The sequence below is a fragment of the Hesperophylax consimilis genome, chromosome 13, assembly GCF_061612785.1.
Source record: "Hesperophylax consimilis isolate HC1 chromosome 13, BYU_Hcon_1.0, whole genome shotgun sequence".
Taxonomy (NCBI): Eukaryota; Metazoa; Arthropoda; class Insecta; order Trichoptera; family Limnephilidae; genus Hesperophylax; species Hesperophylax consimilis.
In genome coordinates, this window is record NC_142848.1 from 11,234,684 (window position 1) to 11,248,778 (window position 14,095).

The 14,095-nt window shown below is 35.1% G+C and overlaps 1 protein-coding gene and 3 non-coding genes across 4 annotated transcripts; 3 read left to right on the forward strand and 1 right to left on the reverse strand.

Annotated features, from left to right (window-relative positions):
• Nucleotides 1–1,461: 1,461 nt before the first annotated feature.
• On the reverse strand, nucleotides 1,462–2,799 carry LOC149418415 (uncharacterized). Its single transcript, XM_089639108.1, has 2 exons — nucleotides 2,550–2,799; nucleotides 1,462–2,057 (listed from the first exon to the last, which is right to left on the reverse strand). The coding sequence occupies exons 1-2, from the start codon at nucleotides 2,797–2,799 to the stop codon at nucleotides 1,462–1,464; spliced, it is 846 nt and encodes a 281-aa protein (XP_089495234.1).
• Nucleotides 2,800–4,750: 1,951 nt separating this feature from the next.
• LOC149418416 (5S ribosomal RNA) lies at nucleotides 4,751–4,869 on the forward strand. The gene has a single exon (XR_016303088.1). It is a non-coding gene; the product is annotated as a 5S ribosomal RNA (ribosomal RNA).
• Nucleotides 4,870–5,191: 322 nt separating this feature from the next.
• LOC149418417 (5S ribosomal RNA) lies at nucleotides 5,192–5,310 on the forward strand. The gene has a single exon (XR_016303039.1). It is a non-coding gene; the product is annotated as a 5S ribosomal RNA (ribosomal RNA).
• Nucleotides 5,311–5,810: 500 nt separating this feature from the next.
• On the forward strand, nucleotides 5,811–5,929 carry LOC149418418 (U5 spliceosomal RNA). Its single transcript, XR_016303045.1, has one exon. It is a non-coding gene; the product is annotated as a U5 spliceosomal RNA (small nuclear RNA).
• Nucleotides 5,930–14,095: the final 8,166 nt, after the last annotated feature.

Genomic DNA, 14,095 nt, shown 5'->3' on the forward strand with positions numbered 1-14,095 from the left:
GTACTAGCAAACCAACTGGGACACAAATATAAAGAATGTGGTTTCAAAATCAGTTGCAAATTACCAATTATCGGTGGCTCCCCGGATGCAGTCACTGATGATTATATTGTTGAGGTCAAGTGTCCAGTCAAACATAGTACAATGAAAAATTACTTTTTTGAGGGTGTTGTTGCCAGAAAGTATTATGCACAAATGCAAATACAAATGTTTGTACTGAACAAATTCAAGGGAGTGTTTTGTGTTGCTGAACCCAACTTTGAATCATCTGGCAAAATAAATGTTTTCCACATCGATTACGATGAAGAATTCTGTGTCGAAGCTATTAATAAAGCCATGCTGTTTTGGTCCAGAGCTATATTTCCTGTACTTAAAAAAAATGTATAGGTATACATTATTTGAAATAAATCACGTATTTACTGCACTACACTCGCTTCTTTATTCATAATAATACATGATTATATTGATTATGTACAATAGCATCATATTATTTTCATCCCATCCACCATAGTATAATATGTATTTGTATAAAGTGACAGAAAAACAAAAACAAAAAGTTTACATAAGACATATTTTTACATTTATACCTAGTATTTATTTGATAATACGTACACATGTTATTGTATTATCGCATAGATTTTTTTTGTATTTATTATTGGAAGTAAGAAAATGATTACAAAGTGGAAATTCTAACACAAATAGAAATGTATTAAAAAGTGGAACATGATCACTTTGCTACAACACAACTGTATTTATATAAACTTGATGTAAAAGTAAGGCGTAATGAATGAATAGCAATCAATCCACTCTCAGTAAAATATTGGAAGCATTATTATAGTCAGTACTTGCACTGACTGGTAACGCTGGCCGCTAGATGGCGCTAGTGTAGCATGTTGCATTTCTTCGGGACAATACAAACCTAATGGCGGGCTTTAATATTCTTTTTACGTGTGAGCATAAGAACAGTAAGGTCGTATGTAGGTTACTAAATATTTTATTTTCGACTTATATAATTTATTAACGTAAAATAAAGAAAACATTTCAAATAACATGCATTAAAAAAAACCAACCCACAGAAGTCACGGGGCTAGGAGGCGCTAGTATAGCATAATCAGAATGTATGGTAAATGTAAGAAGTTGAAGGTGTTATACATAAATTATTCTACAGTATTTGATATTATCCCTTTTGGTGGCTTCATTGCCTATAAACTCTAAGTAAAAGCTCCAACATATGTTTTTATAAAAAACACATACTGGCGCTATAATTACATAATATTATACACTTTAGACTTATTCTATATACATTACATGAAGGATAAACAAAATTACACTGGTACATATTATGAATATTTATATTCAAGTTAAAGTTTATATGATAATGAAGCGCACATAACATTTTAAACTAAACATTAGCGTAGAGCACAAAACACTAAAAGACTAATAATATTAATAAGACTAATATGATCAAATTATTGGTTTTTGTAGATTTATGAGTCCACATGCAATCATAACAATATGGTCAACTTGTTGAGTCAAATGGAAGTCTATACAAGAATGTGGCTTTAGAATATTATACTCTCTGAGCCGGCTTATTACACGTTCAACGTGTATACGCAGGGCTGCTATTTGCTTGGATAACTTCACCTCTCTTTTAGTGCTATTTACACCTGTAACAACACTTGGTGGACGCACAAGTTGACAATGTTTGCCTTCTAAAATAGTAGCTAGTTGCTTAAAACCTCTATCTGCCATTACCGACATGCCTTCAGACAAGTTGTCCAAGAAGCCGCACTTTTCCACAATCATCATATCTGTAGTACGTCCACCAAAGCCCTTTGAAATGAAGTTAATAAAGCCATCAGGAGTGATTGATATTAGGTACTTGAGTGTATTGCATTTTTTATATTCTGACCAAGTTAGTGCCTGCTGCAGTGGATTTGATGGCTTCTCTATCTGAATTTCAAAACAGTCTATGATTGATACGACATGTTTGTATCTTGCTCTGAATGGAATTGGTAGTAAGGCTTCTATTGCTTCTGACTTAGGCCAAAATACCAGTTCTGCAAGATGACGAGATAACTTCGGTAAACTTTGCTTAAAGATTCTTGAAGCTTGAGCCTCAGAAAGGCCAAATTCATCACCTAAAATGCTGAAACTAGAGTTTAATTTAATTTTTTTTAAAACGATTAAAACATTTAAAATGTTTATATTTTCAAGGAGTGCTAGGGTTTTAACAATCCAATAAAAATCTTTAAGGATTCCTAAATACAGCTTTGGTTTGTTTTCAATATGCTGCAGAGTTAATTTCAATGACAGACTTTTGAAATCACTATTTGAACTACTATCAACGTACGAATCTGACGTAGCTTGTTGGGAGTATTCTGAACCAGATGCCGATTCCGAGGCAGAACTGTCTGGCTGAAGAGTGACATGCTTTAGTTGTACATTCTTGGTATTTTTATTATGCTTCACAGGAGAAGTACTTACGTCACGAGTAGTTAAACACTCGATTGGACCCCTACTGTGTTCTTTTCCTGTATTTGTCAATTTACTTTTGAATTTCTTTTTCAAATTGCATTGAATGGCTTTCGAATCAGTTGCGTTCTCAACTATCAACATGTGAAAGTTTTCTTCGGAGCTTGATGTATCTTGTGGTCCATCCACATGTTGTTGAAGTATTTGGAGTCCAGAGCATTGAGGCTTCTCGAGAGGAAACGACACTTCCAGTTCAACGTAGTCTTGAGGTTGATTGATGATCTGTTGTGGCACAGACTCATCCACATCAGACAGGCAAGGAGACATTGGCTCGAGACTTGCAACAAACACTTCACCGCCTTTAGATGAGCTTGGATGCTGATCCACCACATTGAGTAGATCTCGCCCATCAGCTCCAATTTGACATTCAAATTTATGAGGAATGGTTCCTTTTTTTAAAAGCACCCTTTTACTTAGATGTTGGGGCCATTTCCGAGCATCCACGCTTAACTGAAAATAAAAATACAACTTATCAAGAGACATTGTATTTATTCAATACAAACTTAACAATGCAAATATAATAAGTATCTTCATTTGAGAATAGCCTGCAAAAGTGTAACAATATTGTAATGTGTGTAGGTTTGTTGTCACTAGGTAATAGACCCACCTACTCAACCTACTGTACTGTACAGCAAACTATTCGTGAAGCATGCAACAAAGAAAAATATGTATTTTTTAAATATTGTGTTCAAACAATAATATTGTAAAAAATATACTTACATTAAAATGATCTTCACAGACATATCGTACGGTTTTATTTGACAGTTCACCCAATTGACTGGACCTATGAATTGCAATACACCATTGTTTTCTAATTGCTGAAATTCGCGGTACAACGAAAAATCTTTTTTCCTTAGTAGTCGCCGAAGTATTTGGGCACAAAGGAACCATACAATATTTATAATTATTTTTACGATCTCGGATCCTACGGTTACTACACGAATCCATGTTTAATTAAATAACAAAACAGTAACAAAACGCAGCGTTAGAATTGGAAGTACTTCGTTTTGACATGACAGATATTATTCAGAAGTGACAGATGTTATGATGTGAAAATCGTACAGATTATCCTTCCGTGGCGGCTGTCTTAGAAGTATAATGGTGATGGTCCTGATTTTAACAAAATCAAATTTAATAATATATTATTATGAGTTTATGAGTACAAGAATAATTTAAATCGCAACATTTGGATAGTATCAAACAAGAGGTACAATATCAAGTTATATGTTATATAACTAGAATGTGCAGCTGTTAAAAATAGTCTCATTGCAAAAACAAAAACCAACCTTGGTACATATAGAATATATAGGTACTTCGACCAACTAAATATATTTTATGAGAACCTTCTTTATACTTGTTTATATATTTCATATTGTTGATAAACCTTCCCCTTTAATTCATTTAATTTTATGTACATTAGGTTTTATTGTAAAATATTTGGATTAAGTGACTGAACATTATAATCGTATATATTCATCAATCCTATAATATTGTGTATAAGTATATTTATATTATATGTCATCTCATTTAATATGGCAGACTGAGATTGCAATATCCTCCCAGTACTGCTGGAATAAAACTTTAAATAAATTAATAAGGATTAATGATCAATAAGAAGGTTCAAGGAAAAAAATATTTATGAGATGTAATATTTTTGGTATGCCTCGTTATTCTCCTCTGCCATTCGTGTGAAATGCGTCGTTTTTTTTTTAAATGTTTTTGGGCTATGTAATTATTTTGTTTTCGCACCCATAAATTATGTTCCGTCTTTCCGGTTTATGAAAAAATGGTCCGATTTTTCGGATTAAAATTTTCAAAAAATCGCCATGGTTTCAAAAATACGATTAAAAAAATGGGTGTGTCAAGCCTACGCAAGACAGAAGTGAAACTTCTAGTATTCTTCTCTCTCTCTCTTTTCATTTCATTCTCTCTTTTTTTCTGTCTATTGACATATTTATAAGTAGCATGTGATAAAAAAAATTAAAAGTTATAAAAAAAGAAAAAAAAAATTAGTTAAAGCGGGGATCGAACCTCGGTTCTTCACGACCACAGTCGTGCGCTCTGCCTGTAGACAGCGAAGATGAGTTAGGAGAGTGAGTTAAACTAGGTATATAATATTTACACCTTGCTAATGTTTTCAGTATTATTAGGGCTTTTTTATACTAATTTTCATATATTTATTGGCAGGTAGAGTAGAAATTAATATTGTTTAGCGTTTGCCAACGACCATACCATGTTGAACACACCGGTTCTCGTCCGATCACCGAAGTTAAGCAACATTGGGCGCGGTCAGTACTTGGATGGGTGACCGCTTGGGAACACCGCGTGCCGTTGGCCTATTTTTTATTTTAATTTCATGTTTTTTTTATTTTTTTATCATTACTATAATTAATAATATCATAAAATTCTTTAACTTTTCAAGTATGCTACAGGCCTAAAATATTACTTAGTGGATTGATATTATGGTCAACCATTGAAAAAAAAAATTCCTACAAACTTATTAATGTAATTACGATCTTTTTCAAGCGCGTATGTAATGATTATTTTTATCAACCTCGCACACACCTTGCTAATTTTTTCAATATTATTAGGGCTTTTTTATACTAATTTTCATATATTTATTGGCAGGTAGAATAGAAATTAATATTGTTTAACTTTTGCCAACGACCATACCATTTTGAACACACCGGTTCTCGTCCGATCACCGAAGTTAAGCAACATTGGGCGCGGTCAGTACTTGGATGGGTGACCGCTTGGGAACACCGCGTGCCGTTGGCCCATTTTTTATTTTAATTTTATGTTTTTTTTCATTTTTTTATCGTTAACATCATAAAAATTTTTATATCATTCTTTAACTTTTCAATTATGCTACAGGCCTAAAATATTACTTAGTGGATTGATATTATGGTCAACCATTAAAAAAAAAAAATTCCTTAAAAACAAAAAAATAATATTCCATGGCCGAGAATCGAACTCGGATCAACTGCTTCGAAAGCAACTATGCTGACCATTACACCACCAACGCCAGTTGTCGAGATGAGCTAAGAAGCATTTATATTTTACTTCAAAACTTTTACTACATCAAATGAACTTTAATCGGTCCCGCATTTTCGTTTCGGTCATGAGTTGGTTTTACTCCTCGAAATTGCATGACGCGCGTAAAGAAGTTTCACTTCAAAAAAAAAAAAAATACAGAATGTCTTAGAATATTTGCCTAAACCGGAAAATAAAATAAAAAAATGGGATGCAAGAGGCCTATTGTATTACTCTATGCTTATTAACTCTGGTTTCCATTTAATTTTAATAACGGTGAAATCTTTCGCCTTTTACAAAAAATGTTTGTGGATGGGAACACTCACATGGGTCTATAAACTAAATTCATCGTTTTGTAGCGATGACTCACTGCCATTAATAATAGAATGGTTGGAATATATACCTGATTATAGCCTGTGGAGGCTCTGGAGGTGATTAGGTATCTAAGTACCTACCTACCCGTGTCAGCTATGAGGGCTATGAGGCAGACGGAAATAACCTTATGTGAAAGTGCGACTGAACTGAACCATTATGTAAGAGAGCCATTCATAGCTTCTAAGTGTATTTGCAAGTACCCAGGGTACTGATTCTCCAATCCAGGCCGCTCGCAATCGTCGTCGAAAGTACATACATTAGTCGACATTCTTATTCTTATTCAACGAGTGGGTCGAACCACTCACTTCGTCGAGAATCGAGTCCCAGGTACTTGTATATCGGCATAGTAAACTAACTCCCCGGAGTTTTTAATTTGAATGCGCGGACGTTGGTAATAAAGGAAAATTAATTATTTAAGTGGAGGGAATATTTGTGTCGTAAAAACAACAGGATAAGAGGAAGATTCGAAATTATTTTATCCTAAGGAATTTCAACAAACATTCAGTGAATATATTTTCGTATTTAATTATAGAAGACAATATTAGCGATTCTTAAACGAAAAATTGAAACAGAAAAAGTTACGGTCGCATCTAGGACTTGAACCCACGACCCTCGCCTTGCCGGGGCGCCGCTCTACCAACTGAGCTAATGGGACCCTATCTACTTCGGTCATATTTAACTGTATCATACTTCGAATAACATGTACCAACATTATCTTCATTTTCTCACTGCACATTTTTACTACTAGCTATCTTTATGTATGATCGCAAGATTAAACCCGAACTAAATGCAATCTAGACAGTGTCAATTTTTATTTTAATGCGCGACATCTATTGACTTTTTTCTGTAAGTCTAGTATGAATATTTTATTTTTTGGAATAAAGGCAAGGCCAAACCGCCGCGATCATTTTGCGTCCGCGATGGCGTTCACGGTCAGCGTCCTGTGTGCGTGCAGAACCGTTCACACCAAACTAGCGATCAATTAGCGATCAGCTGGCGTCCGTGGCACTTGTACGTTCGTCTCGGTTGTGTGGTAGGTATAGCTCGGAGCGGGAAACATTTAACTAACTAACTAACTAACTAACCATCACGCCGTTTCCCCGCAGGGGTAGGCAGAGAGGACGGACCGCCAAACAACTCGGTCTTGGCACACACTCCTTGCCTCATTCACATTCATACATCGTCTCATACATACTCTTCTATTATTCTGACTCTTGACATGGCCCGACTCGAGTATCTGATTCACTTGATCGTGCCATGTCTTCCTCGGGCGTCCCCGACTTCTGCTACCATTCACATTTGCATCATATATCCTCCTTACACTCCTATCTTCGCTCATTCGCTCTACATGCCCAAACCATCTAAGCATCCCTTTCTTAATCTTACTCATTACGCTTACATCAGCCTTGCACTCTTTGCGGATCTCCACATTCCTCACACGATCAAACATGGTTTTACCACACATACGCCTCAGGGATCTCATTTCAACAGCATTTAATCTACTTTCATCCTTTCTTTGCCAGTTCCATGCCTCACTTCCATACATCAAGGTAGGTACCAGCACTCCGTTGTGGACTGCTAACTTCGCTTCTTTGGACAATTTTTTGTTAGCGCCTACGGCGTTTAGTCCTCCATTAACGGAATTACCTGCATTTACCCTTCTTTCGATATCTCTGTCAGCCTTCCCATCTCTCGTAAACATACTTCCTAAATACACAAACTCATCCACCTGCTCCAAGTATTCCCCATTCACAATTATATTGCACACTGTTTTCGTACTCTCTCTTTCAAACACCATTACTTTAGACTTACTTACATTCATCATTAACTCATTCTTCATGCATACTTCGTTCATCCTAGACACGAGAGACTGTAGATCATCTATACTATTAGCAATCAGCACCGCATCATCAGCATACAACAGGCAACATACTTTCAAATTATTCAAATTCGCGCCCAATCCCACCTCTTTCAATTCTTGCATACAATTATCCATGTATAGATTGAATAACCACGGTGACATTACGCAGCCTTGTTTAACACCTTTTGTGATATCAAACCACCCCGTAAAACCACCGTTTACCCTAACACATGCAACGCTTCCCTCATACAGAGACGCAATTGCCTGAGTCAGATTCGTATTCACTCCATACTTGGACAACACCTTCCATAGCTTTTTCCTGTCGACTCGGTCGTATGCTTTTTGTAAATCTACAAAGGCACAGAAAAGTTTCTGGTTTTTTGCCAGAAACTTCTCAGTGAGCATACGCAATGAGAAGATCTGGTCCATGCACCCCCTTCCACTCATAAAAGCACCTTGCACATCCCATATTTTATCCTTTGTTTCCTTTCTTACTCTTTCAATCAAAATTCTACCATACAGCTTGCCAACTGAACTAAGCAGGCTAATAGCCCTATGATTCCCACATTCCATACGTGACCCTTTACCTTTGTATAATGGCATGATCACAGCCCTTCTCCAATCTAAATGCGTGTAACCTTCCTTTAAACATTGGTTAAAAAGATTGCACAACCATGTGAGAATTACACGGCTACCTCCTTTAAAATATTCAGCAGCAATATTGTCAAACCCAACAGCCTTACCATTCTTCATACATTTAATCGAGCTTTCTATCTCATCCATGCTAATTTCGGTAACATTCACTCCATCGTCATTCATATCTGATTCGCCGCTGGAATCACTGTCACTCACTTCGCTTTCGAAGACTTCCTCGAAATAATTCATCCATCTCTCTTTTATTTTTTCCTCATTCTTCAACATTTTTCCATCTTTTGATTTTATCACTTTCATGCTTCCGTTTTCTGGGCCACTCCGGGACCTTTTGACTTCTTTCCAAAACAACTTAATGTTTTCTTGGAAATGGTTTGTCATTTTCATTCCTTCTTCCTCTTCCAGGCGTTTCTTTCGTTCTTTCACTCCAACTCTTACTTTTTTCTTACATTCCTTATATACTTCTTTCGCTCGATACTTCTCTTCGCTGGAAGCACTGCCAGCCGCAATCAGACACAACCATGCTTTCTTCTTTTCTGAGACCAGTGCTTTAATCTCATCATCCCACCATGCATCACCTTTCTTCCTACCTTGCGTACTTATTCCACAAACCTCCCTAGCAGATTCACAAAGACACACTTTTATGTGGTTCCATGTTTCGTCTATGCTTAGACCATCCATTTCCTTCGCATTCAATCTTATCTCTGCACAATTCACATACTTACTTCTCACATTATCGTTTTGCAGTTTTTCTATTTTGACTCTTGTCGGAGTTGGTACCGTTTTCACTTTAGAGCGCCAACCGCGAAAGAGGTTTACTCTTGACACTACAAGAAAGTGGTCAGTTTCGACCTCAGCCCCTCTGAAAACTCTTGTGTCCTCGGTAACAGCTCTCAACCTAGAGTCAATTACTACAAAATCAATAATTGACCTCTCATTTCCTCTTTCCCACGTATATTGGTGGATACCTTTGTGATCGAAGAAAGTATTCGACACAAACAGGTTCCACTCTAAACATACTTCAAGCATTCTGTTTCCGTTGTCATTCGTTCTTTTATCCCCAAACATACCTAAGACCGAATCAAATCCGTATTGGAAACATTTAAATAATCATAATCGGGAAACATTTAAATAATCATAATCATGTTTGGAGACCAATCTGAAGAAGAATTATTACTTTTAGCGGCTATTGCAGATGATGAAGATAGTAGCTTATCTACCCTAATAACGAATATTTTCGATTTACGGTTTATTTATTTATTAAGTTGGAGTTTATAATTCGGTAATCGAACCTATGTATATTGTATAGTGGCTATATATTGGATAAGTTGGCCGATTTTTTTAACCACTGCAAGTGTTTTATTTTTATTTTAATAATATTCGTTATTAGGGTAGATAAGCTATTGGGAAGATGGTGAAAAAGCCCCTGAAAAGTGTAAATTTACTTAAAAGACGGTTTGGTAAGATAAATAATTTCGACGGGTTGGTAGGATAAAATGAATCCCATAATGCAGTTTTGTTAGAATTTATGTATATTTGAATAAACTATTTTTTAATGAATTTTAATTACAAGAGTTTCTTTCGATTTCAATATTTTAAATATCAGATTAATGGGGACAAAATTAAATAAGAATGGTTTACACTTACATAAAACAAATTAATCGAACACATATATAATAATTACAACTTCTTTTGTACAAAATACAAACATAGAACTGTGCTAAAAAAATACACGCGTTCCGGCGCTGTGTAGTCAATACACATCTCAAAATAAGCGATTTAATATCGGAAAAATATGAATATTCATAGCTAATCGATTATGTTTATTATATTTTATATCAAAAGTGATAGTAATTGTAATTTAATTGCTGAAAACATGAAAAAACCATCGGCAGATGCTAATTTCGTTGATCATTCTCTCTGTATTTGTATCCGACATCATGAGAAATACCACAAACTCAGAGATGCGTGCAGCGTGCAGATCCTGCAAGCAGCAACTGATCGCGGACGCGAGCGATCGCCGCGTCCAGACGCTGCACAGGACGCCGCGGCCAATCTGAGAACGCTTCGATGTGAACACGTTGCTACAAGTTCATACACAACATCTGATCGCCACCGTGCACGGGATCGCGGACGCGCTTTGAACGCGGCGGTTTGTTCAGGCCTTAACTTAAGATACGTTCACACCTAGGACTCGACACCGCTCTACCAACTGAGCTAATGATTTTCTGATTTTTCTCTTTAAAATCTTCGTTTAGGAATCGCTAATATTGTGCTTCAATAATTAAATATTACAATTTGAGGTTTGACTCATTAAGTTATTCTAAAAAATAAAATATATTTTCACTTTCAATATTACGTAGATCAACACATTTAATAACGATTTCTCATATTTAGTTTAATTTTTTTATTTAATTACATACATGGATAAAAATTAATTTATTGCCAAGTTATTAAAAATTTGTTCAAGTTGTGGTTAAAAATGGTAAAAACAACCGGTTAAAAGTGGGATTGCAGGCCTTTATCAAATGAATTAACAGGTTTCCTGTATATATTTCAGATTAACAATAATTTTAAGATATTCTCAATAAATTAGCAATACTCATTTTTCTCCGTATAGAATAATCAATAAATTGTTATTTAAAAAATTACGAAATTTTCTAAATATCAATTCGCTTCGGACCAGCTTTATGTTTGATGAATCGTACAGAAAATGGCTTTACATCGTACAGAATATTGATTGACTTATGAATAGAAATTGTCCGGTATATTTAGATATTATTCCTCCAAGGGTATATGAGTGTCTTTTTTTTTGCTTGGATAATAACCCTAACCTTGTTCAATAACCCTACGACCTAAGTCTTATATATTATATTGCAATATACCATATTTAATAATGTATAAATTTCGATGTATGTTTCTTCGTTATTACATCACAGGCATGAGTTATGGGGTTGTATATAATGTCGTTTTTTTCATAGTAACAGCATGGTGTACTTCAACTTGATCTCCTAGTTCGGTGAGTAAACATTGGATAAATTAATTGCAACTTACTGGTCTACAGGGGATTAAAATTCGACTTCGAGCCACAACACTTTAAAATTTTTATCTCCTTGCTACCATTTCAATAATGTTACCTATGCTCTTTTGTTTTGTTCTACGACGCGAGGCATTTCAAAAACATACCTAGTTCATAGTTTAGTATATAACTTTTAAACCCCTTTTCATTGTTTATTTTCTTATAACCAAGTAGTTAATAACAATAGGTACTCAATGATATGTTTTAATGTACGTACCGCATGTCCGCATAAGAATCCCAACTGCTCCACAGTAATCTTATCCATAGTGGCATTCCCGATTGAAGTATGTTGTGAATGAGAAGGAGATGGGAAGAAGAAGGTGGAAAGCTCCTGGCTTTTCGAATTCGGTCACCGAACACGGCTAAAGCCATTAAAGAACTATGCTGATATTACCGATGCCTCATCCGCGTGCTTGCACGGTTGATTTAATTATTTTAATTTTGATAATTATATTATTTCTACTTAAAATTACACTAACTTTACTAGAATTCACAACATCACTCCAAAGTTTGAAGTATTGGATTAAGTTATGATTGGTTTGGAGTCCAAACCACCCAATCAACCCCCAGCAACGCCGGTCAAAAGCTCATAATGTCTAATTCTCTAGTTATGTAATATACGCGTTACTAAAACTCAAAAGTAGAATCGAATTAGAAACCGACCTTTTCAATAATTGTATCCGACAATTCAATAAGACCGTTTTGTAATTCGACTCGATTCTATCATAGGGATTACCACCACATTCTAGAAATAAAATCTAGAGAATCTGTAAGTTAAATAATATAATTACTTGTTCAATTTAAGAGGTTCGTTTTGTAATTCCATTCAATTCTACCATAGGGCTTACCAGCATATTCTAGAAATCTAGAGAAGAAAGAACGAGAGAGAAGCAAGTATTCCATAAGACATGGCAAGCATTTTTTTCTTTAGATATGCACTTTTATAAAGTAAGCACATTACGCAATTTCTAGTACAATACAGACCATTGTTAGATTATTTCAATAAGAAAATTGAAACTCTCACGATAGAGAAATTCTCAGCCGTTACAGAAAGACATTATCTGGAAAAAACAGATGACATGTCGCTTATTACGAGAATTGAAAAATACTGTCGATAAATAAGCAATAAAACTCGAATCAAAATAAATATCATGAAGGAAGTTCTGAGAAGGAAAGGGGTATGAGGGTTGAGTTGGAATCTGTTAGTCAGTGTGTCCAAGAATGACGTATGAATCCATCCCTCTAACTGCGGCGCTAGGCGATATTCAGAGAGGGTTCTGGTGAAGAGGTCATAACATCTCCATCGACTAGTCTCCGTCGATCCGGCCTGCCATGCAGTAGATGAGAAGACGCATCCGCTGCTAAGACCTGAACAAACCTCACCCCATGAACCCGGGCACCCCTGCTGCACCAAACGTGACGAAACGCTTGGGTGACCGTATTGCGGAGGTCTTGGTTATTCATTAAATAATTCACTCCCACCAAATTGAGCTTATTGAAGTAAAGATAATATATTATTACTTAATATAACCGGAAATGTATTATATTATACTTGATGGTTTGGTTTGTAAAGATTGTATTTGGCCACACATAAGTATTGACCTGGGAATGTTAAATAATTATAAATATACAACAGCGAAAACTTTCAAAAGAACCATACGTATTAAGTTAAGGTGATGCACCACGTCGTTTATCATTTGAAATCGGACTGCTAACAATAACACTCTTTATGTAGATGGCAATTAGGTTTAAATTCCCGCAAGAAAAAAACAGCTTCAAAAAGTGTGCTTTATTTGTTTTGCGAAGTTCAGGTACAAATATTTGAAATGTTTTTACAATAATTTTCAAAATAACTTAATTTTCCACAATATACAGTAAAATCATAGCCGAAAAAGGGTTCGTAAGATATAGATTTTGAACTTTAACCTTTGGAACGCCGATGGCTCTCTGAAGAACATTCGAGCATTCTAATATGAATAATAATTAATAAGAATAATTCTCATTAGAATAATTTACGTAGCGATTTTGACCTTAATGCTTCCAAAATTGTATGAAAACAAATTACAACTTATATTTTTCTGTTTTATGCTCCGGCCTTCAACGGGTTAAAGCAAAAGCCTTAAAAGAGCATATTCGCTTGTAATATGTGTAAGTAATTGTCAAGTGAATTAATTTTATATGATTCATAGTTTGGGACTTTTAGTAGAATGCACTTTCAAGCACCTAGCTATCAGGTAACTTCCCACCTAAGAATAACAAGTATACCGGTTCATACTATTCGTGATTCTCAATCCCTCATCGTAAGACCGTTACAAGAACTAAAAAAAATGCGTAGGGTTTTAGGAATGCATTTTATGTCAATGGATAAATTTTCTGAACGTTTAAACACTATGCAAGTCTTAGTAATGGCTAGAATAAATCCAATAGATAACAATTACATTACTATTTTAGTTACGTATTTTTTGACTGCTAATAAAGTAATCATAAGAATTTTATTTGTTCCACCATTTCTGATATTTAATTTTTAGATATCCAAACAAAATACTAGTAGTTATTTGAATAGT

What these genes read in the sequence shown, in the direction of transcription:
- LOC149418415 (XM_089639108.1), bottom strand. Translation starts at nt 2,799, where the DNA reads ATGTCTCCTTGCCTGTCTGATGTGGATGAGTCTGTGCCACAACAGATC. An exon ending in TTTGAAAAAGAAATTCAAAA is followed by an intron (nt 2,058 to 2,549) that starts GTAAATTGACAA and finishes GTCATCTTGCAG; the next exon opens with AACTGGTATTTTGGCCTAAG.